Genomic DNA, 26653 nt, shown 5'->3' on the forward strand with positions numbered 1-26653 from the left:
GTTTATGGGTCCTAATTACTATAAGTGGTTATCAATAAGGTAACCCTAAATTAAAAAAAAAAATCTTCACGTTTGACGAATATTGTTAATTTATACCTATAGTGATATTGGAACGATTTATAAATGTCTTAAAATTGGATTATATTACGCGGTGCATGTTTGGAATCAGTAGCAAGTTTTTATATTTAGCTCGAAATTAATTTAATTTCAGTTTAAACCTAATATATGAAGTATCAATTGCTTTTTGTTGTTCTAGAAACAATGTTATAATATTATATTTTCTAAAAATTCTCTACTTTACAGTAAAAAACTGAAATGGATAAATATTTATCTAGTCTTAATTCTGATGTAAAAAAAATGTATCAAAGTACAGTATTGAATACTAAAATACAAAATATATATTTGAAGTATCTAAAAGAGATATTAAAAAATATTGATATTAAAATTTAAAACACTTTAATGTTTCTTATTGGTTATTACCAAAGTTTTTGTTATGTACAAGCAGCTATAAAAGTAAATTCAAAGGGGTCATAAATTATCCGCAATTATTTACAAACTTGTGGAAGTGCTATTCTCCACTTTCTAATCATTTTCATATTTTTGTAACTTCATTTTTACCTTAAAATTTTCTAAAAAAAAAAAACAAAGTACTTGATGTGACTATAGTTAGGTGTTATACAATAAGAAGTCCTAGTTCAAATTCTTAATGTATTATATGATTAATCGTCATTCTTTTACCATAATAAACAAAAAAAATTCTAAAAACATTTATTTTATGTTTTTAAAAATAAACATTTTATATAAATACTTATACTTATAAATAATATTTTGAAAAATCGATCCGCAACGTTCAAATATTCAAATCTATTTACAGTATCCACTAAATAAAAGAGTAACAATTAAGGATATCCCGTAAATTTTTAGCAAACAATTGTCTACATAAAATGTGTAAATTTCAATTTGCTTACGTAAAAATAATAAGTAGTCGATTTGACAAAAATATCAGTGAATGGTTGTTTGACAAAACAATCATGCAGTATTTAGCTACTGTCAGTGATCACCCAATTTATTAAAACAATAACCTAATTATTATTTAAGTATTAGGTAGTAACGTAGGCCTCACTTTATTAATATAAATATATAAAATTACTTAAATTAAATGAATAATATGCAATTTATTTTAAACGTTTATATTAATATATTCATAATAATATTATGTAATATAATCTTATTTTTGTGGAATAATGCGTCGAATAAAAAAAAAAATCGTACGTATCTATAGTAATCTGCGAATAGTACGAATAAGTAGATACCCAGTAATTTTGAAATATTATTTAGGTATATAAAAACTAGCTTTACCTAGGTTGCTTAAAACATATATAGCTAATCAGTGTTTTAAGACAAGCAGTGTGCTTACAGTTCAGTCTCCTTGAATTTTTTGATAAAAAAAATTACTTTAACAATACTACAATAATATGCATACCTCAACACTTCATATATTATAAGCTCATTAATTCAACATCAATCAGGTACATGTAACTCAATTACTGATGAGGACTAGAAGTGTAGTTATAAATCTGCACCGTAATAAGCTTGTTTTGTCTTTTTATTATCATTGTACTGTTTTTTCGTAAACTCGTAGATAACTACCATAACATGGGTACCTATCTCCAACGGAGGGCCCGCTAGGAAGACGATATCGCAAAAGTGCAAATATTGTACGAAAATGCCTCAGGGGCGTCATTTGGGGGGGGGGGGGTGCAGGGTGTACATTTGCACCAACATTTTTTATAAACGCCTTCTTTGGCCTGCCAACAATAAATATAAGCGCTTATGTACTTAAGTGTTATATATTAATATATTATATATATTTTATATTTTTTCAGTATTTAAAAAATAATAATAAATATTATAGGTACTAATGGGTTTTATTTCCAAAAATGATCGATGTGGTTGTGTGGTTATATCATAGACATAATATAAAATAATAATAATATAATTACCTATGTCTAAGGGTTATATATATTTTTTATTCTCTACCATGATATTATTACCATCGAATATATAAATATCTGTGGGTATAATATTATGCTGATATAGATTTCTTATCACGCTCCGGTATCTCCCTACTCGTTATAATAAGAAAACAACATGACATATAATTCCCATCAAAAGGGAAAAAATCGTCTAAAAATAGAACACCACAGAATATTATTTGTTTACATTTTTAACCTTGTCACTTACTTTCTACGGTAGAAATGGTATTCTACAGTAGAAATTCTACCGAATTTCCTTCTGCAAAATCCTTGATTCTTAAAAAAAATATAACCAATTTGAATTTAAATGACATTATTTCCTGTTTAAAAGATTTTCCAGTTGCTTTTTCAGAAACATTAAAAATAATATCTTTAGTTTTAACTTTACCTATAAGTACGGCTTCTAATGAAAGATTTTTTTCTTCACTTAAGAGAGTCAAGTCTTATATTAGATCAACCATGGGAGATGAGCGCTTAAGTGACTTATTAGTGGTTAGTGTGGAGAAAGAAGAGGCCAATAAAATTAATCTAAATGATGCTGTAGATTCATTTTTAAAGTTGAAAAATCGAAGATATCCACTAATGTAATATAATATGTATTAAGTAATTATTACTTTATGATAATAAATGTTTTTATTTGTGTAACTAAATGATTTGTTATTAAATTAAATTTAAGTTGTTAAATTAAAATTAGATGTGGAAAAATTTAGAAATATGAATTAAGTATATTGTGCCATTTTGAACAAGGTTTAGCTATATTATTTATTTTGAGTGTGCAGGGAGAAAAAATGTATAGGTTAGGTTCGATTAAGTACTATTAAGGTGCTTTATATCCATAAATTTGCTTACCAAATACAACTGGCATCCACAACATAATATAAACTTATTAAAAGTACCTACACATAGTTCTTCAAGAATAGTAATAATATTGTGATTTTTTCATACTAATATAAGTGATGTATTAAATACATTTTACAAATATTCTACAGTTTTTGTCCCCACTAGACCCCCCCCCCCCCAAAAAAAAAAAAAAGTTTTCTATGTGGCCTGGTAACAATTTGAATGGCCTGCAAACATTTTCGCACCAACAAAAAAAAAGTTGAAATGACGCCCCTGAAATGCCTACTATTTTAGTTTTATGCAGACGGAAATCATTGCGGGGATCGATCAGTAAGTCACCTTACTGGGTCGGATACACTTCCGTTATCGTTTTAGATAGTAGTGGAAAAATTACAGTACGCATTACAGAATCTTTAGTAGAAATCTTATCATTTAATTTGCTTTATAATATTATCACATGGGATTGTACAGATAATATATAAGATGTGCACTACATTGAATAAATCTGGAAATTTGTAATGAATTACGTGATAATGAATCGTATTTTATAATAAAATAAATATAAATTAACGTTGTCACCTTCATTGGTAGGTTATTACATTAAAGGTTATTACATATACTTTAGACCTATAGTACTATTATTATTATTTTTTTTTTCATAATAATAAAATGTTTAATAATTTGTTTTAATATATATATTTATTTTTAAATTATAATTATTTTTATCTGTTATTACGAAATACTGGGTTCCAATCTTTACACAAGAAGCGATTTCCGAATACAAAATAAGCTATCGATCAAAAATAAAGTTCTGTCAATGGTCATTTAATTGAGTCTAAAAAGTTGTCCTAAAAATGTTTTCATTACATTACACTTTCCAAAAACTTATTAATCATGAATAATAAATGACAATATTAGTCAAGTTACTGAATAATATTATTTAAATTGTACGTATATCACAGAGAGTAGTGCGTGAAAAAATAATCAACGAAATCATTGTGTCATGAATGGAAAATAATTATATAGCATAAGATACCTTTTAAGTACAATATATCTGTAAAATTAAATTTGAAATAAACTCATTGTTTAATATAATAATTAATGATAAGTACAATCCACCTGATTAAGTTGATCAGATTTCGAGTGAGAAGTAACTAGTTTAATTTAAACTCGTTATCCCATTATATATATATATATATAAAAAAACCATTATTATTTTTAAATAGGTACTTGTAGTTATGCGATTATGCCTAAGTTATAACCTACCAAAAACCCAATTAATTTAATTTACGGCAGAAATTAAACAATTTCTCATGCAAAGTTATTGTTTATAACTCAATTACTGAATTATTGACTTGAGAGGTTTTAACAATGTGTTTTTGTCTGGAATAAGTAAACACTCAATGCATAATATGTGTGAATATAACCTAACGTCAAAAACAAAAACAATGCTTGTTTAAGTGCACAGTTCCAATATATATATATTATTATTATTTGAACTCAGCAATCATTTTATTTGTAATATATTAATAAATTACTATTACACTTTTCTAAATATTTTATTGTATTTTTTAAAGAAATTTCTATCTGTTTAATTTTATATAATACAAATATATAATAAATGTAATAAATTCTAATATTAACAATTTATAAAAGAACTTATATAACTTGATTAAATATTAATACCTACTTGTATAAAGTGTATAAAGAAGTGATACAATTTGATTATGTATAAAAGATATGAAATTGATATTACCTTTCACGGCCTCGAATTAAGAAAAAAAAATGTATTATTATACATTTATTTTAAAATAAAATAAATTATTCATGCATTTGAAATAATTGTAATTTTTAATTTTTAATGTTGTATAAATGTATTATGTTCATAGTTTCATAAATATAAACAGTTTTTAGCATTGGCCTATGTTTTTACTCATGATTTCTTAAAAGCTGTAATTTCCTATTTTGTTGGACATAGTATCATCAATTATGAATTTTCTAAGACCATTCTAAAACAAAGAACCAAACCAATACATTTAGAACTACGTTTATTAAAAGTCGGGTAAATAATGTTTTGGTGGTAGACGGCGATGTTGTAAGTTTTTAATCATTTCACTAGAACGTCATGCATCATATCTAAAGTATTCCATTTACCAACGGGAAATTAATATGTTGGAATTCAGTGTAGGTACCTAATAGACAACAAAATTAATTAAGAAAATGTTAAGGCACACAATATACATTTTTAATATCTGTAATTAATAATATTTTTGAACAAATGTGTTAACACATGAAGTATTTTTTTCACGTTAGTTGTTTATATAAACTCAATCATTTTTAAAAAATAAATGATTTCTGTTCGTGTAAAATGTTACATTACCGTGAAATAACAAGATATAAAATAATACTTATATGCATAACGTCATTACATGTACGTATAATGATGAATGAAAACATAACAAAAATGTAGATATTAGTTTACTTTTTAGAAGTTTAGAATCAAATAAGAACATTTCAAATCATGTTTTTTACTAAAATATTCATATTGTAATATTGTACTGAGTCAAAAAATTTAAATATTTAATACAATATTTAACTTGAGTGCCTAAATTATTGTTGACTTTGAATGTTAAATGATCATCGTGGAATGTATTACATCATAATGTTTGTATTTATGGAAAATTTATTTCGTCAAGTTATTATTTAATTAATAATCCATTACAATATACAAAATTACTACAGAATATTAAAAACTTGTTTAAAATTCTCAACTTAGTTATAAAATAAATGCAATATTTTTATCACAGTTTTTAAATAATTAAATATACGTTTGACATAATTAATAATTTAAAAAAATATATAATATGGGCTTTAAACATTCTACATAACTTATAAAAATCTAAAATGAATGTTCAAAAAGTTATGTACGATTACATTTCGTCTGTTGGTGGATATAGAACTGGGTTTCTTTGGTAAAATATTGTTGTAAGTAGCTACTTACTACGCTAAAACAAATTTAAAAATTATTAAAAAATAATTTTATATTATATACGAATGCATTTGGCAGATATTATAAAAATATTTATACAGGAATATAATATGGTTATTATTTCAACACTAAAATATTCATCAAAAAAATTATTAACGGTTTTGAAAATATTTTATTTTATATTATTTTATATAAAATAATGATGCATGTTAAATAATTTTTAAAGAATTTAAAACCAATTTTATAACTTTGTGTTTATCAAATATTGAAAATGGTGATAGTAGCAGATCCAATCCCTGTTTTCTGGATGCTACTATGGAAGGGTGTATACTGTATAGTCGGGTTAAATAATAAATAATTGTCTAAGTAAATTCTAGAGCCTAGAGCAATTACTTAATTCATTATAATGTTTAATTAATTATTATTTGAAGTCTACATAACTGATACTCAAATAGTATACCTAAATGATAAAAATAAAATAAAAAATACATTCAATAATCATAATCTTTCCATTTTGTTTTTTTTCAGTCGAATGCACGTACCTACCAACATTATTTCTATTGTTTACATTTCACTTGTAACTAATCACAATAATATAGCTTGGACTAGTAAAATATGATTTGAGTGTTATACATTTAATAATTACTTACTAATCGCGTTATTAATAACAACTCAACTGTTAATAATGCATAGTCATTAGAAAACAATTATTTGAAATCAACTAACAGAAGGCATCATTTTTTCCCTTATATTTTCGGGGTTAAAAAAAAAACCTAAACCATTTGTATCTTAAAATCGATTTTCCTCATTCCCCTCAAGTATAAAGGCACCTTTACTAATGGAATTTCTAACGCTAATCAAGATTGTTACTATGACGAAATACTTATGTCTCAGCCTGCAGTATTCGTGAAAGAGGAAACAAAGTTAGTGACTTCACCCTTTTCATCACAAATATTACGTCTTTATTCAATTTAACTGTAGTCTGGAAATTACATAGGACTTTATATTAACTATGTTACCCTAATATATCTTTGTTTACGAAAGACTATATAGCAAACAATGAAACAAATTCATGACTTAAACTTATATTGCGATCGATTTCCATATACATAGATACTATTGTTTACTCTATCATAATAAAAATTAAAAATTAAAAATTTCTATCATACTATTGACTAAGCTATGTTTGTTTGCTTCGTACAATAATCTGGATTTAACACAACCTACGCTTCTATTTACATTGAAAAAGGACACAATGTTGACATTTATCTTAATAAAATCTCTGACACTTTTCTTTAAAAACTACAAAATCCCAATCAAACTTAAATTTCTCTTTGAAATTACGGATTCAATTATTTGAATTTTAATACCTATTGTATTTTTAAACCATCCATATAATTTCTTCCTTGAGTCATTTAAAATTCTATTAAAAAATCCATTCATATTTTAGATTCTGAGCGAAGCAATGAATGCATTGATTCTAAAAATAGTGTTAATTTTTAGTTTTTTGCGTGTCTGTCCTCTTCTTTCCGAGCAATAAAAATCCTTAGATTGTCAACTTGACTATCATTTCTGGTAGAAAAGTAAATCTTGTTGGTACCTACTTCAAATTTCAATGGAAAAAATTCAAACTACTATTTTCAAAAATTGAAAAAACATTCATACTTACGCTTAATGTTTTAGACTATTTAAAAATATAAAAGATCCTTAGGTATCTATGGTCATTTGTTTTAAAGTTACATCAAAACCAAAATCGATTTTGTCGAAAGTTGATTGCGCATAAAAATTCACGTTTTTTCCTTAGTTTGTTTATCCCGAATTTTAGAAAAAATATTGAAAATTTTTACCTTTGACCCCCCCCCCCCCCCCCCAAGTACCAACTAGATTCACTTTCTGATCTAACGAGGATTTGAAGACGAAAATAGAGGCACTTTTACTGCCCCAAAACGTGATAACAGATGCAAAAAAAAATAAATAAATAAATAAAAAAAAACACACATCATTGTAAAATCAATACATTCCTCGCTTCACTCAGATTCTAAAAATTATGAATAAACAAATATGAATATAAGATGTTATAATCATTTTATAGAGCAACATATAAATCTATAAGACGATGAACCATTAAATAGTAATTTAGTTTATCAACTCGGTGGAGTATTGAAGTAGGTACATGATCTTGAACAGTAAGTTTCTTCATAGTAATAAGCTAAAAACAACCGGCGTGGTGGCAACTCATAAACCAACCAAAGTAAATATGAGAAAACTCGCCTACCACGTTTTATCATCACAAATAGGTACCTACGCTGGAAAACAATATTTATTTTACATATTATAGGATCAGTTTATATTCTTACATGTAAACGGTTTTGCAAACGCATTGTATTCAATAGAATGAAAATATAAATAAATATTCAGAATCTTAGAAATCTAAAATAAATTTAAAAATCTGTCAAGTCGGTAACTACCCTGCTATACAGTAGGTGTTTTAGTTGTCAATTGTATTTTGGTCATCGATTAGACACTGTAAAAGTATTAAATTTGAATTTAATGATTCTTAAATTATTGCATATACAATGAAAAAAATTCTGATTGGAGATTTACTAAATATTTGATAACCAAGGTTAAGAAACAATTATTTTACAATTTTATTAAAATTTTAACTAATGTAAGTATTTTCTATTATTATTTTAAGAAGTAATAAGAGTTTTTAATTTTGACTTATCAAAAACCAAAAGAACTAGATCCAATTTTCTACCACGAACCTACTTTATAGTTGATTACAAATTTGTATTAAAAATGTAATATTTATCAAATAGTGTTGAAACTTTGTTTAATTAATTAAATGTATATTTAGAAAATAATAAAAAATATTTTAAATCGTTGGATTATAAATTGTTAATACACCTGCAGCTTATATCTGAGTATCTGTCTATGTGAAATGGTAATGACAAACGCATTTAGTTTATTGTTGATTTTTAAGATAATTGTTTGGTTTTAATGAAACATATAAATTTCAAAACTAAATGTTATAGAACATTAAAATATTTAATATTAAACATTAAATTTAAAACATTAGAAAACTACAAAATATTCTTAGATACTAACATACTAAATGATATCCAACGATGGCTGCACATAGAGACTTAAGCCAACCCTTAGATCATATTTTAAAGATAACTATCTTGTTTCTAAGTGTTAATTTACAACTAAGTGAAATCCGTTTTATAAAAATGATACCAACAACATTTTATTCGTGAATCGTATATAAGTATTTAAAACCATTTATATTAATTATATTATAATTTAATTTAAATATTTTGTGTTTATCTTCTTTTTTTTGTCTAAACCTATATAATTTGATGTTTATAACATTAAAATGTTTGCATTATATTTTATTAGCAATTTAATATTTTATACAGTTAATCAACTGTGTTAATATAACGAACAAATGTTACAATTTTAACTGTCTCGCGTATAAACTAAAATCTATAATTAAGTAGTAGGTAATTGAAGTTATTCCCAAAATTTAAATCACTAATAATGAAGAAAATAATTAATGGTTTATAGTTTTATACCCTCTACTAATAATAAGCCATTACAAGCTGTGTCCGTGGCAACTTTTATGGACTACTATATTTTTACTTAATACAATTTGTTGAAAACAAAAGTAAAATGTAACATTCGTTATAAAATTGTTTATTTAAAGCATCAAAATTATACCACAAATGTCAACTTTGCTTTTGTGATGAATAGTCGTGTGTTACCTGCGGACCGTTCGTAATCTTATTTTATTGTAATTTATTGTAAGCGACGCGTGTCTATAACGTTTACCATGCCGTGTGGAATTTATGACAAAAATTTATATCTGCAGGAAAAACTGATTTGCTCTAAATATAACCTTGAATACCATGTTAATTGTACTTCCATTAAGCCAATGGCAAATCTCAACGATTTGGACTTAAAATCGGAAATTTATAATCTTACTCAAAACGTAAGAAAATCAACTGACACTGTCGGTTCCTTAAGGGATTCAGTTTATTTCTGCTCATCAAAAATTGATGATTTTTAGGTTGAATTAAATAAAATAATGAAAAATTCCTCTAAACAAAAGAAAAAAATCAATATTCTTGAAAAAAAATTTTAAATTTGGAAAACGAATTAGATTCTTTTAAAACTCACTCAAAAACTTCAATCTACATGTGAAATTTATGGAGTTCCTAAAACCAATATCGAAAATTTACTAGAAATTGTATTATCTATCAGTAATGAGTTAAATAAAAAGTTTAATTGATTTAAACAGTTTAAAATTCATGTAAATTATTTTTCATTTAATAACTTTTTAATATAATATTGTCTTCTGCAGAATATTGTGTTCACAACAACAAATTTGCTAATTTTCCTACATAAATTATTTAATTTACTGGTTTTATTTGTTTATTTGTTTATTTATTTATATATATTTTTCTTTCTTCCTTTTGTCACTGGATTTGTATCTTAATTTAACCATTTTATCAATCAGTTCTTCATTTTGATGTATTGAACTCTCTCTCTTTAGCGCATGCCTAGCTTTTAAAGAAGGAATCGAAAACTTAATAAGATTTTTTATATATTAATTTTTATAATTTTGTTACTATTATTATTATTGTTTTTGATATCAATAAATATTATTATCATAAATTATATTACATTTTTAATAAACATAGATAAAATTGTCATAACTTTTTAAATACTGCTATGAATCTAAAATTATAAGCAACGTTTTTTAATAGGTACCTGTTAATCATGAAATTTTTATAATGTTATTGATTAATTGTTGTTTAATATTTTATTTTATAATCTCAAATTTACATTTTTACAACGTAAAACAAATAAAGGAAAATGGTATGAACTATTAATTTTTAACGAAGTAAAATAGTACATATATTATATATAGTTTATTTAAGAGTTTGATGCACTTGGAAAATAGCATGAATTATTACTAAATTAATTTTTTTGAAAGTTTTTTCATAATTATATATTATTTATGCGTGCGCGTTTACGCAAAAGGCATTGGTTTTTAAAGGTCAACAAGAACTTAAAAAGTAAAATTTACACTTAGCTCGGTGTATCATCCAGAAAATTGAGTATCTTATAAAAATCGTAATGACGATTTTACAACGAAGTTACAGCTATAATACTTTCGATCTACCTATAGTACATTACGTTTCCGGACACGCACCCATCTAAAAAAAACTGTCGGATATAGAAGACAGCATCCGGCTATCCAATAGTTCTTTTATATACCACATACCACACTAGTTCAGTCACTACTCAAATTCAGATAATAATTAGGTATGATCAATACAAAGGTATTATTGTATGGTATATATTTTGAATTTTTTTTTTTCATAGATTTAGAGAGGTGTCGAAAACAATGATGAATTATCCCAGTACTTCATCCGTATACATATTTTTTTGCACTTACCTTTATCTCTTTTGTTATTAGTTTTTATTCCCTGATTGTAGCCTAGACGATCGTCGTACGTCTATGATTAAAGTATTATAAGACTAATTGTATTCACGGCACGGACGAGACTACGAGAGTAGGTCAACTACGTGAACCACTAGTGAACGCAAAGTATGGAGATCAGCGATCACAACTGGACGCGTTTATCACAAGCGACGTGGAAAACTTTCGATCAGAGCGAGTGCGTGTCACGGGCGCACTGTCGGGCGGCCGGTGCGTTAATGTCGCACGGCGGCTGCTGGCGACGGCGTTGTCGTCAGACTACCTGTTGGAGCGCTTTAAGTAATAATATTATACTCAAGTTTGTTGGTCAGTCGTGCCAACGCCGGCCGCGCTGCTGTCGGGCAAAAGCCATAAAATAATGTTTCATCTTGAGAAATCCTCTTTTTACAGGAGTCGGGTCACTGCTTGGTGTGCATATTGTGATCAAACTAAATATTGTTACCCACGATGTTATAAATGATATTATTACATTATTATTAATCACATAATACGCATATTACGTGGGTATATGCTAGAAATGTTATTTTATATTTCATAAAATAACGCATCACCACACGGGTTCCTAGACTCTAAACCCAAATTCTATAATTATTATGTCTATTTTATATACTACATAACTTTTGATGTGCAGATTTTAATTTTCTTAATACCGACTCTCCGAAATTTTTGATTTTATCCTATAAAAAATTTCACATATTTCATTTTTTTAAGACATAATTCATGATGATGACAAATTCACGATAATCGAAAGCTATTTACCCCCCCCCCCCTCAAACTCCCCAAACTTATCCATACCGTAGATAAGAATGGGAGGAAGGAATAAGTGTTTCAGTATTGATTTATGTGTTAATTGTAAAAATATAAAAAATTCTCTGCAAAATTTAGTTCAACATACTTCAAGACCAAATTACTAATAAAAAATTAATTGCTAGTGCCAATATTAAAAATAATATATATACTATCAAACATCAAATATACTTAAAAATATAAGGTGACACAACGTTGAATTTTTCCAGAATTTTTTTTTGCACACAATAATTCGTCATGAATCCAAATTCACAACTATTGTGTAAGCACGTACGCAGACTATAATAATAACTTGCTCAAATCGCAAAGTGAATCTTTTTTTTTATTATTTATATTAAGCCTCGACGTCAAAGGCCATTGGCGTTGGTTTACAATAGGTTACATAATATATATACAATTATTTACAGGTTATATACAATTTATAAGCTTGGACTTAATTATAAATGTTATCAAATTATTAATATTGTTTGGGTGTAGGGCTTCTGATAAAATGTTGGATACATCTGCTTCCCGTTTGTCCGTTTCGTATATGCAGCATTCGGATATGATGTGTTTAATTGTGAGAGGAATACCACAACTGGCACAAATGGGAGGGTCTTCCTCAAAGTGAATCTTTTATACTGCTACGGCTGTGCAAATACTCCCGTTTCTTATATTTTTGATTTATCATTATATAAAACAATTTTAAAAATAACTACATATTTATATATTATTATTATTATTATTATTGAAAAACAAATAGGTCATATTATAAACGAAACTACATGAATTTAAGAAATTTGTTTAATATTTTTATGCCTCAAGCATTTGACTTTTTAAAAAGCTTACACAATATGCTTGCATGTATGCCCTAAAATGTTTTACTGTTTTAAAATGTATACATTAGACAAATTTATTAAAGTTTATTAATAACTATGTACTTTTTTACCTTATAATTAAATGTTTCATGAAATAGTTTTAAACTCGTAACGGTATAACAATATTATAATAGTCACGTTATTGTTTTATTCAATATAACAGCTAAATAAAAGTTATTGTTATTGATGAGCATCAAATTCGTAATGTCATCCGAGTTGACTATAAGCCACTAATGGCTAGGAAAGTAACAAGAGATATAAAAAACAATTGTCTAATGACAAACATCCTGTTCACCATTAATCCAAAGCTGAAGATGATGGACAGCATCCAATTCTACAAGACAGAAATCGACTATTTAGTTTTCAAGCTATATGCTTATTGAATGAGCTTACAAACCTGTTATTGATGTTTTGTTTTAAACTTTTATTTTATTCGTTTTGTTTGCTTAATAAATATATTATTATTATTATTATTTCATAATAACGCTAGCCTAGAACGCAAGATCCTATAACAAAACAAAAAACGTGTTTTTGATTTCCCATCATATATTTGAAAAGGAATGACGACATGTTTCTAAATCACAGAAAGGGTTAAGTTATAGGTTGTTATACTGAAAATATATTTTTTAAATTTTATTGTTCATTCATTTTTTTTTTTTTTACATAATATATTTTTTTTGCTCTTTATAGTATAAACTCGTATGTTTTTATTATTGTTTTTACAAATCACAAATGGTCGGCAGGTAATGTCTCGAGGTTTATGTTTTTACCTATGGAGTAACAGCTTGAACATTAATTTTCCTTACACGCAGACGCACCCTTATTGCGGTATCACAGCACAACATTTCAGGCTATTAAATTGATTTATTAAAATATTTTCCTCTCGACATAAAAGTTTTCTGAAAACAAGAACCTTTTCCGCTATAGAATTCTTACTACTCACCTTACCATTATTCTGTCAAAATCTAGTGTACCTAATACCTATACCTTACACGTCTAACATCGATTCTTTTACATTGACCAAAGAACAAAATTTTATAAAATATACATTTTTTCTTTTTAATTGTACATCCACCTCGGCAACATAGGCCATTGGGCTTAAAGCGAAATAATTAATTACATATTTGTGTAGTTACTAAATCTAATTGTTAATTATATTTTTGTCTGGAAGTTGAAGACTGTAATGAACTGGATGCTATTTTCTATGGATTAAGAGTGATTGCTTAGTATTTCAGCTAGTGATTCGAGAAGGTTGTGGCTTGTTTGGATATTGTGGTATGTTCGGTATTCGGTGAGGATGTGGCTGAAGGTGACTTGGACACCGCATGATGGGCACATTATAAAATATATTATATGTTCACTTGGTGGGACATATTAATATCGAGGCCAAGTCTATAATATGTATTTTTATTATTATTCTATAGTTTTAGTATAGAAAAAATGTGTAACTGTTCGAACGTGAGCCTTTTCGCGCTTATCACGAACAGTGTGACCGTTTGACACTTGTCGTCATCTCGTTGACGGGCCGACGCCGAAGTGCGCTTGCGCGAACTTTTTGACGACCGGCTTCGCTGAACACCGGTTGTCCGTGGCGCGGCTGTCGCTGTCTTTCACGTGCGGCCGGACCGTCCGTTCCGTTCCGGCTCATCCCCGTTGGTTTTTGTTGTGTTTATGTGACCTGACCACAAAACCTCGTGGTTGAGTCCTTTTGGGTGTTTGCTCTTTGTGCCGCCCGTAAACCGTGTCGTGTTCCTCGCACGCGTGTGGTCCCTGTTGCACCGCCGTCCGGTATTGCTCGCCGTGACCGTGGGCGTTCGTCAATTTTTACGTCGCGTCGTTGTGACGCATCTTGCGAGAGGTCAGTGATCTCACACCTGCCCAGCTGTCTATACCAAGTACCTGTCATTTGGAGGCCATCGCGAACATCGTCGTGGGATTCCGAAGCTTCATAAACGGTAACCTGCGGTATCGTTGATATATTATTGTATTTTGTTTTTGTCTATTTTATTTGTATATTGTGCACCTGTGTGTGCCAGTTATGTACCATATAATTATTTGAGATCGCCTTGTTCAATATTATTATTGTGGCAATTGTTTGAAGAGACGTCTTCGGCATTGCATTTTTTTATTAGTTATTATATATATTATATTTTGTCACACTTAAATCGGACCTTCATCATTTTGCTCCCACACACCCGCGAGTCGTCAGTAAACTGCTGTCAACGTAAGTGCTGACGGCGCAACATTTTTGGTAGCAGAGCGTGGTTTTCCGACCTTTGTGGGGGGTTCGGTAGCGGTGTGTTTGGATCGTTTTGGTGGGTTGGTATCCACATAGTGTTTCCTACGGTGCCTATAGGCGACATAGTTTATTTTTATTTGTATTTGATTTATATATTATAGTTATATTAAATTACACTTCGCTCGTAATGAATGACGAGCAAGACATTGAGCGTACGGCGCGCCTGATCGCGCGTGCTAGAGTAAAGCGTACTGCCATTATAGCGCAGATTCGAGCCATACATGCTATGGCGTTGCGCGTACAATCAGAGCCTGATTTAGCCTCAGAGTTTGCGTTAAACGCGGCTGATTTAGACTCGCTATGGTTTCAATTTCGGACGGATGACGATTCCGTATTAGACCTTTTAGCGACAGCCGATAAGCTCGACGATTATTCACCCGACTTGTTAGCGGAGGTACGCCAACTAATTAACGCGGCTAAAAATATCGCCCAGCGGTTAATCCCGAAAGGTGCCGACGCCGTCTACTTGTCTTATCTCCGAGAGGGGACATCAAGTGTTCAGAAACCGCCCGAGGATCCGGTTAAGTCACTCTCTCGCTTACCTGATATACCTCTACCTACGTTCGATGGTGATTACCGATCGTGGCCCAACTTCCGCGACAGATTTTCCGCGCTTGTTAATTCGCGATCCAATTTATCGAACATCGATAAGATGTACTATCTGATAGGTTGTCTAAAAGGTGCCGCAGCCGACGCTGTCCGAGGCATACCGGTGTCGGCGGACAATTACGAGTTAGTAATGAACACCTTATCCGATAAGTTTAATCGACCGCGTTTGGTCGCAACGGCACTTGTCGACAAGCTACTGCAATCGTCGGCCATGACACAAGAGTCGCTTAACGACTTGAACACGTTTGTAGGCACGTTCAGTGAATCCATCTCATTATTAGACGCGCTAAGAATACCAGACTCTGGGTCTTTTATTTTATTTTCTATAGCGTTTCGACGTCTACCTGTTTCTACCCGCAAATTATTTGAAGCGACTAGTACAGTCGACTACCCGTCGATAGGACAATTATTAGAATTTCTCCGGGCCCGAGTGGCCATTCTCGAAGTTGTGGGCGAATCCCACAAAAGTAGTACTAATAATGCGCCGTCAAAGTCGACAGGTCAGTACCGAAAGGGGGGAGATTACGCTGGGAAGCCTCGCTTGACGTCTTTAGTCGCGTCCAAGTCAAATAGTACGTGTCCATGTTGTGCGGGTACACACGCATTAACATCGTGTTCGCGGTTTAAAAGTTGGGGTCTCGACGAGCGCACTCGATGGACGCGCGATAAAAAATTATGCTTTAATTGTTTTAGTGACGGGCACTGGGCTCCCAAGTGTAATGTTAAATCGAGTTGTCAGAACTGCACGCGTAAACACCACTCGCTTCTTCATCAAAATATATCGTCCGGTAGAGATCGCGATGATCGAGACGAGCCACCGGCTGCCGAGGCGTCGTTATGCGCGTCCGTGCCGCGTCCCCCTCCACACCAGGCGTCGTCTATAATTTTAGGTACCGCGCTAGTGCATATGCGCGATCGTTCCGGGTCGTGGCAAACAATGCGCGCACTGATAGATTGTGCGTCGCAGATAAGCGCCGTTACGAGTGCGTGTGCCGATCGGTTAGGCCTTAAGCGCTCCCGTTGGACAGCCCCAATAAGCGGTTTATCCGGAGTCCCCGTAGTAAATGTCCAAGGTCGCGTTGAGTGTAACGTACAGCCGCGGTTTGCGTCCGAACCTGTGCTTGCCATAAATGCGTGGGTGTTGCCCGCCATAACGAGTGACTTGCCTCGAACAACGCTACACTCGAGCATAAAAGAGAGGTATTCTAATCTCGCGCTCGCCGACCCGTCATTCGATATCACTTCACCTATTGACGTATTATTAGGCGGCGACGTATACGCGTCAATAATGGACGGTCGAAAATTCTCGGTGGACAAAGCTTTGCCTACGGCGTTTAGTTCCGTTTTTGGTTGGATTTTAATTGGCCCAGTGTCCGACCGAGAGGCTCACCCATACCAATCGGTGCCGGTCACTATGACTGTTTCCATTGAAGGGTTAATGGAACGGTTTTGGCAGGTTGAGGAGCCAGAGGCTGCGCCCGAGACGTTCACAGATGAGGGGCGCTGTGAAAGATTATTTTGTGAACAGTATATACGCTTGCCGTGCGGCCGTTTTTCGGTACCGTTGCCCTTTCGTGCGCCGCCGTCAGCTGATACTTTTGTCGGGTCCCGTGAACTCGCGGTGCGACGTTTTGACGCACTCGAACGTAAATTGGCTACAAGCCCTCAATTACAATCATTATATGTCCAATTCATGTCGGAATACATTTCGCTAGGTCATATGTCCGTCGCGACGTCCCCGGGACGTTATTTTATTCCGCACCACGCGGTGTATCGTCCGGAGATCGATGAAAATAAAATACGTGTTGTATTCGACGCTTCCGCGCAAAGTAGTCGCGGGCCGTCATTGAATAATTGTTTGTTTACCGGTCCTAAATTACAACAGGACATAGTCGACATTTTGACTAGATTTCGGGTCCCCAAGTACGTATTTACGACCGACATCTGCAAAATGTATAGACAAATATTAATTTTACCGGAATATCGTCAATTCCAACATATCTTTTGGCGACCGTCGCCACACGACGAACTTGTAGAATATGAATTAAATACAGTGACGTACGGCGTTAATTGCGCGCCTTATCTCGCTCTACGCGTGTTACAAACTATCGCATCCGATGATTGCAATAATTTCGAGCTTGTGCGTAACGCGTTGACGCGTCAAACTTATGTCGACGACATTTGCGACGGGGCAGATACAATTTCGAACGTGTTAAAATTGCAGTCCGATTTAATCTCTGTTATGAACAAAGCGGGATTAGAACTGAAAAAGTGGGCGTCAAATACGCAACGCGTTTTAGACGCGGTATCACCCGCAGATCGCGTGTGTGCGCCTATGCCGTTCGAATCGTTCGACGGCTACGGTACTAAGGTGCTCGGCTTACAATGGCATCCCGAGGGGGACTTTTTTTGTTGCGCGTTAAGTCTCGATTCAGCACCCGTATGCACTAAACGTGGCATTCTTTCTTTAGTAGCGCGCATATTCGACCCGCTAGGTGTGTTCGCTCCCGCGGTATTTTTAGCTAAGTCCATAATGCAGCGTACCTGGCATCTCGGCATGACTTGGGATGATCCTTTACCAAACAATATTCACGATGAATGGATCGCGTTCGTTTCTGACCTACCGTCGTTATTAAATATTCGGGTTCCGCGTTATTTGAACTCAAGTCACGGCGCGCCGTGCTATTTAATTGGATTTTGTGACGCCTCGAAACTCGGCTACGCGGCGGTCGTGTATGTGCGTATGGCTGACGTCGATGTTAACGCGTCCGTATTTTTAATTGGTACGAAAACTAAATTAGCGCCCATAAAATCATTAACCATCCCCCGATTAGAATTAAACGCCGCGTTGTTATTGGCTCGTTGGTTAAGTCGCGTTCGCGACATTTTGGCCCCGCAACTTAATATTGTCGGCATAAATGCGTGGTCAGATTCCACGATAGTGTTATCATGGTTAGGTGCCCCACACGAAGCATTTAAAATTTATGTGTCGAATCGAGTGCACCAAATTCGCACTTTACTGCCGGACTGTCGATGGCGGCATGTTGACTCGGTCAATAACCCCGCTGACTGCGCGTCGCGCGGCATCATGCCGGCTGCCTTAGCGCAGCACAATTTGTATTGGCACGGCCCACAACTAGCGTATTGCGACCCATCGGAATGGGACGATGCTCGTCCGCCGCTACCGTTATGTGACCTGCCCGAACTTCGTCCAGTGTCCTGTGCCGCCCGTGTTGACGAAATTGAAGTCGAATGGTTTAATCGTTTTTCTAGTTATGACCGTATGTTACGAGTAGTGGCGTATATGCGCCGGTTTATTGCCGCCGGTATTCGGCGAATACGTCGACAACCGGACCAAATCGCGCCCGCATATTTGCAAAAGTCGGAATTAGATAACGCCGCTCGCATATTAGAGGCTGAGTCCCAGCGCGTACATTTCGCCGTGCTGTTACACGAGTTGTCGACAGGTGAACATGTTTCGTCCAAGCCGCTTGCTCGTTTAGCGCCCTTTATCGATCCGGACGGTGTTATTCGCGTTGGCGGACGCCTGCGGCATTCATTATTAACTTATGACTGTAAGCATCCGATTTTGTTGGCCAAGCGTTCGCATTACGCATATTTATTGTGCCATCGTTGGCACCTGGTGACTTGTCATGCAGGCCCGCGAGTTCTTACCGCGCTTATTTCACGTCGATTTTGGATCATATCGCTTCGATCGGTGTTACATAGTATTATTACAAACTGTTCGGTTTGTGTGCGGTTCGATGCTAAACGTGTACAACCGTTAATGGCAGATTTGCCCGACACTCGTGTCCAACAGCGACGACCTTTCGAGCGTGTAGGCGTCGATTATGCGGGCCCCTTACAGATGCGCGAGACTAGACTACGCAAATCACGCGTTTTCAAAATTTATATTGCGGTTTTTATTTGTTTTACTACGAAAGCTGTCCACCTCGAAGTGGTGACCGATTTGTCGACCGACGCCTTTCTAGCTGCGTTCGATCGTTTTATTGCCCGTCGAGGTTTACCTAGCGACGTGTTCTCGGACTGCGGCACTAACTTCGTCGGGGCCGATAAGAAATTACGCGCGCTTATCCACAGTCCGGAAGGTCGGGCCGCTATCGCCAATTCGCGTGCTATCTGCGAGTGGCACTTCAATCCGCCTAGTGCTCCCCACTTCGGAGGCTTATGGGAAGCGGCGGTGAGATCGACAAAACGACTTTTGATACGAGTCATAGGGACACACATTTTCACGTACGAAGAGTTTACGACTATATTAACGCGCGTAGAGGCCGTTCTAAACTCGCGTCCGCTCACGCCCTCCTCTACGGACCCGCACGACCTCGAGTGTTTGACGCCTAGTCATTTTTTAATAGGTCAACCGCTTCTTACCGTTCCGCCTAGATCGGGGCCAGAGCCCGTCCGTAGTTTAACCGATCGGTGGAAGTTGATGGATCAGTGCCATCAGTCTTTTTGGCGCCGTTGGTCCTCTGAGTATCTGACTACGCTACAGGAGAGGTCCAAGTGGACTAAGGGTGTCCCCAATGTGAAGGTGGACGATATGGTCGTGGTAGTAGACAACCAAAGCCCCCCCCTGATGTGGCGACTCGGTCGCATAGTAGAGTTGTTTCCCGGTACTGATGGTCATGTCCGTGTTGCTCGAGTTTTAACGCGGTCAGGTAGCGTCGTACGACCAGTGGTTAAACTCGTATTGTTACCCACCAAATAATGTTCTTGTCGCATTAGGTACAGGGACCTTGTGGGTACCACACGTGCCAACGTTTCAGCTCATTGCTTCAGCTCACCCGTTTAATTTTTTATGCTACGCGCGATTACCAAAGATGTTGTCAATCGCTCAGTGTTGGGCAAAGGCTCAATGACCCGTTGGTTGATCAAAAAAAAAACAACATTTTTTTTGTTATTAATTATTTTTCATTTTTATATTATACTTTGTATTTTTTCTATTTATTATACCTAGGTGTACACACATATTGTTACTTTAATATTTTGTCTTAGAATTTATGTCATATGTATTATTGTATGTTCACCTTATGTGATGAATTTTTTTTGTATTAACGATAGCCGCCGTCACGAAGATCGGATTCAATTGTGGGAGATGCATTCCAGTTCCTGCGCTTTCGACTACGGTCACTCCAAGGTATGTGAGGCAAGGCCTCCCATAGGGGGAGGATGTTCGAACGTGAGCCTTTTCGCGCTTATCACGAACAGTGTGACCGTTTGACACTTGTCGTCATCTCGTTGACGGGCCGACGCCGAAGTGCGCTTGCGCGAACTTTTTGACGACCGGCTTCGCTGAACACCGGTTGTCCGTGGCGCGGCTGTCGCTGTCTTTCACGTGCGGCCGGACCGTCCGTTCCGTTCCGGCTCATCCCCGTTGGTTTTTGTTGTGTTTATGTGACCTGACCACAAAACCTCGTGGTTGAGTCCTTTTGGGTGTTTGCTCTTTGTGCCGCCCGTAAACCGTGTCGTGTTCCTCGCACGCGTGTGGTCCCTGTTGCACCGCCGTCCGGTATTGCTCGCCGTGACCGTGGGCGTTCGTCAATTTTTACGTCGCGTCGTTGTGACGCATCTTGCGAGAGGTCAGTGATCTCACACCTGCCCAGCTGTCTATACCAAGTACCTGTCATTTGGAGGCCATCGCGAACATCGTCGTGGGATTCCGAAGCTTCATAAACGGTAACCTGCGGTATCGTTGATATATTATTGTATTTTGTTTTTGTCTATTTTATTTGTATATTGTGCACCTGTGTGTGCCAGTTATGTACCATATAATTATTTGAGATCGCCTTGTTCAATATTATTATTGTGGCAATTGTTTGAAGAGACGTCTTCGGCATTGCATTTTTTTATTAGTTATTATATATATTATATTTTGTCACACTTAAATCGGACCTTCATCATTTTGCTCCCACACACCCGCGAGTCGTCAGTAAACTGCTGTCAACGTAAGTGCTGACGGCGCAACAGTAACAATCCAACTATTAATATTAAATAAAATTGAAGACCAATAAAAAAATCTCGACATACATTTTACACTAGTTTATGAATTACTTTTAATTTAAACAATCATTCATTATAAGAAATTAAAAATGTATTTGTAATAAAAATAATAAAATATCGTTTAAAAACATTACTAAAATTTGCTTATGTAATGCATTAGTTAAACGGAAACAACACATACGAGTACGACCGACGTAGTATTAAGTGTAGAAGCTTAAAACATAGATTATCTTAAAATACAAATTGTTTTGTATTCAGTGTTTAGTGATGATTCTCCATGTACGGTCTTGTGTTCTCTTTGTTTTTCTTAAAATGTAATAATATTTCCAAAACAATTAAGAAAATATACTTTATTATGAAACATAAATGGATATAATAAAAAATTCAAGTTATACAGTGTATAATATAAATAATGCATTTTTAAATTCCATATTTGTTGTATTTGTCTTAAGTAATATAATATTAAATAGAATAATATGTAAATCTGCTGTAGGAAATATTTTTTGTTAGGTAGTAATAATATTACTGAAAAAGCAATTAGTGCGCTGAATACTAGAAATGGGTTTTTAATAATAGTCAAGTTGAGAATTGAGTTATTTCATTGATTGTACATTAATAAAAACAGTGAATCTAAAACCGTTATTGACAAACAGTTAGCAAAAATAATTAAACTCGGGCCATCTAAAATCTATTCAATATTAAACTTCTCGCACCAATAAAACTGATTCAATTTACTCAAATAGTTAAATCACAGCACCATGCATGCATTTAATTACCTCGAGTAAAGGAAATCCTGCCAAATATAAACCCATTATAATGTGAAGTAATGATTCAATCTACCAAACAAAATCATAAGCAATTATATGGAAGTTCTCATTTACCTACTTACAGAGTTAATTTGTTGTTTAGTAACCAAATATATACAAATCATATAATTTCATAATTAGTATTAAATGTATATATTTAATTACGCGTTATAGTGACATCATAAAACAACTAGAGTACCTCCAATAAAAATGTTTAATGCGTGAAATTAAATGCGGACATTCAATTTTTCATTAGGTATAGTAAAGTTTTATTTTTTTGGCAAATAATGTGCTAAATTGAAAGATAGATCTCGATCGTTTCGACGACTCTTGTATTTATTGCCAACTCAAAAAGCCCATTTAAGATATAACTTCTGCCAAATAATGTATTATATTGATTGAATTTTTGTTTATAACCATATTGAAACTTTCCGCGCTATTACGTCAGTTATATATTATACTTATGACTGATCGCAGTGAATAATGAAAGATTAATACAATTTAGATTTAAAAATAATAATAATATCTGCAAACTGAAGTTGTTTGTAATTTTTTTTTTTAATATTTAACGTTTATACTGAAATTATTGAAGTATAAATTACTCATAAACAAAACCATTAAATTGTAACGACGTACCTAAAAACTTTAACAAACAAATACCTAGAATTATAATTTTTAATATAAAATTTCCTGGACTTCAATAATTTAATGATAATAAATCAAATGCAAATATATATTTTTTTAAACAGAAACATACCTATATGACGAAACTATTATATTATTTTTAATAATATTCCAATGTATAATATTATATAAGAACGACATTATAGTTTTGTGTTGCATAAAATTATTGATAATATTATAATATTTATTGCTGAAGTATTTCGCATTATTTCCACGGTAATATAATAAATAATAAAAAGTTATGAATGTCATCAGCGATGCTTCGAATGGTACTGTCTAAAAACGTTAGTTAACAAAATGTTGTTACAAAGTTGTACGAAAAAATGAAAATAATTTTAGGTATTTTTCTAATGTATAAAAATAATTGAAATATTTTTTTCTTATTTTTTTTTTTTTTTTTATGTACTATTTTTATATAAAAATCCACAAATGTCATGATCCAAAGTATTATTTTTTTTTTTTTTTAAGTAGAAAAAATGGAAGTGAGATTAAGAAGTAGTTATTCACTCAAATTTATATAATGGTTAAGAGTAAAAGCGGGAGTTGGTGTTGACAGTGCAAGGATGTGTATCCATAATTATGTAATTTTCTGAAATATACTTCACAATTTTCGTTTATTGTTTGTTTTCTGTAAAAATAGAAATAAATTCAATTCGAAAATAACTTTCAAATATATCTGGAAGATTAAAAATGAATGTATAAAAGACAAAAAGTACTCTTAAAAAAACTACTTTTTCATTTTAACTATAATATAAATTGTAATAATGTTGTAAAAATCTTAAACCATTTAAACATACCACAACTGTAACTAATGGCCATGTAGTTGCCGAGTTTTTATTTGATCAATAAAAAAAAAAAAAATTGTAATATTGGAATGGCTTCATTTTTCTGCGCCAGGCCTATTATAAATGAAACTGACAACCACGTATGACTTTGCAGAAAAAATGTATGAGAATCTGCTTGTATAGATATTTCAAAAGAATGGTATTATGCAGAAGAGTGCCTGCTCTCATTTTCTGTAAAGGATGTCAAATATTATTTACGACATAATCACCACCTATAAAATACACCAAAGAAAAAATATTTTAATCAAGTTTATTACCTAGGCAGTAGGTACATATGTATCATTATAGTTATTTATTCGTCTTACAAAGGTGCCAGTCACTCAGACCCTACTTTGATAGTAATTACAACTGACACCCTGTATCTACTTATTTCTGTGTACCACTGGTATTTTTAAATTTATAATTACGTGTCATTAGATAACAATGTATGTGCATATATTGTACAATACGTAGTATTGCCCGTATTAGGATACATAATTTATAGTTTTAATTTTGTCTGTCCATTTGTCGTGTGTAGTGTAAATGTAACTTGCGTCTTGTATTTTCATATAATATTTCTCGGTATGTAAATGAATATCCAAACATATTATTTAAAACAAATGGAAATACTCGTATTTTATTATACAATTTTTGATGTGTAAATATGTCATGTAACAGTAAATTTCAAGTAGTACAACATTTAGAAACTGCAAAACATATTTTATTGAACTACAAATTGAAAGAAAAAAATACCACTCAGATTTTTTTCTTTTTATAAAAAAATACATTAATTTAGGTCAGAACTAATGATCAAAATACAAATGAGTTGAACAAAGATTTATGTAATTTTATGGGTGCTTACAATGTTTCACTTTTTAAATTAAACAACCCATAGGTAGCTTAAATTGTTTTTTGAAAAATATTTAAAATTAAAAATAACAGATGAATCAGCCATCGATAGAACTATTCACCATTAGCTATGATTAAGTTTGATGTAAAATTAGGAATGATATAGGAAGCAAATTAATTTGGGTTTCGATCGATGAGACAATTGATGTACCAGAACGATATGTTGTTAGTGTCATTATCAGGAAATTATCATCTGAAGAATATACAACACCAATTGCTTTAACAGTTGAGCAGCTACAAAAGCCAAATTTTCAAACAATTTCCCAATTATTTAACGACTCCATGAACATTTTATGGCCCGAAAAAATATTTCATGAAAAGTATTGTTGTAAATAACAGATGCTGTTCCGTACATGGTTAAATCTGGCAAAATCTCTTAATGTATTTTACCCTACATTAATTCATGTAACGTGCATGGATCATAGACAGCACAGTGTAGCTGTAGTCATGAGAGAAAAATATCAAAATGTCGATCGATTAATTTCATATACTAAAAATATATTTTTAAAAGCACCTTCACTTGTAAATACTTTCAAAGAAATGTATCTCAATTTTAGTTTAACTCCACAACCAATATTATGTGGTTGGGGTACATAGCTTGAAGGAGTAATTACCCATGGGAAATATTTTAATGAGCTAAGTAAAATGTATTATTTATTACTAACACTTTTAACCAAAACGAAAGTGTATTGAAAACGCGTGTCATAGTTTATTTCATAATAAAAAGTTAAAAAATGAGCTTGTCGTTATCACAACCACAACACGCTTTTAGTGTTTAATAGACACAATAACAAAACTAGAGAAACCGAATGTTACTTTAAGAGATAGTCTATTGCTCGTAGAAAATATTAATACTAAATTCGAAGAAGGGAGGCCAGGGATAAATTTTGCTAGATCTAAACTCACAAATGCTTTTTCAAAAATTTTGGATATTCTACATTTAAAAAAAAATCGATAGTATAATCAATGACGGAACACGAGGAACTGTCGAGTGTCAGTTGAAGATTTATCTAGTTTTAAACATGCACCAATTGTATCTTTTAACGTGGAAAAAATGTTTCCAAATAGGTACAAGAGTATGCTTCGAAATAATTGTAGACGTTTTAAATTCGAATACTTGAAATTTATTGATTTTTATTACTTCATACGGATACTCTTTCAATAATGATAATTTATTATAAATAGTGAAATAGTTTTAAACACATTTTTATAAAATAATGTTAATCTGAATTTTCAAATAATAAATTTATATTAAATATGTACTTTAATTAATTTATAATCCTTTTGTACGTGGCTACGTCTTACACAATGTTATTAAAAAATGTTGTTTTGAATTTTTTTAATAAACATTTATGTACATATATTTAGATTGTGTAATATTTACTCAAAACCGTAGAGTTTACTACTTTTTAAAATACGATTTTGCATATTTTTTGCATATTTATGATATGAAACTGCAT

The 26653-nt window shown here is 32.5% G+C and overlaps 2 protein-coding genes across 2 annotated transcripts in view; one reads left to right on the forward strand and one right to left on the reverse strand.

The window, feature by feature from the left end:
* Positions 1-11622, reverse strand: part of LOC107166508 (uncharacterized) — a 54151-nt gene extending 42529 nt beyond the window's left edge. Inside the window, exon 1 of the mRNA XM_089224268.1 lies at positions 11333-11622. The gene's annotated coding sequence lies outside the window, so the exon portion shown is untranslated. The remainder of the gene's footprint in view (positions 1-11332) is intronic.
* A 3845-nt stretch (positions 11623-15467) lies between these two features.
* Positions 15468-26653, forward strand: part of LOC107172570 (uncharacterized) — a 28445-nt gene continuing 17259 nt past the window's right edge. Inside the window, exon 1 of the mRNA XM_089223426.1 lies at positions 15468-21646. Coding sequence (XP_089079552.1) covers positions 15468-20678 — 5211 coding nt within the window. The 3' untranslated portion in view covers positions 20679-21646. The remainder of the gene's footprint in view (positions 21647-26653) is intronic.

Source organism: Diuraphis noxia, unplaced genomic scaffold (genome assembly GCF_037042655.1).
Source record: "Diuraphis noxia isolate RWA-SAM2 unplaced genomic scaffold, SU_Dnox_SAM2 contig0003, whole genome shotgun sequence".
Taxonomy (NCBI): Eukaryota; Metazoa; Arthropoda; class Insecta; order Hemiptera; family Aphididae; genus Diuraphis; species Diuraphis noxia.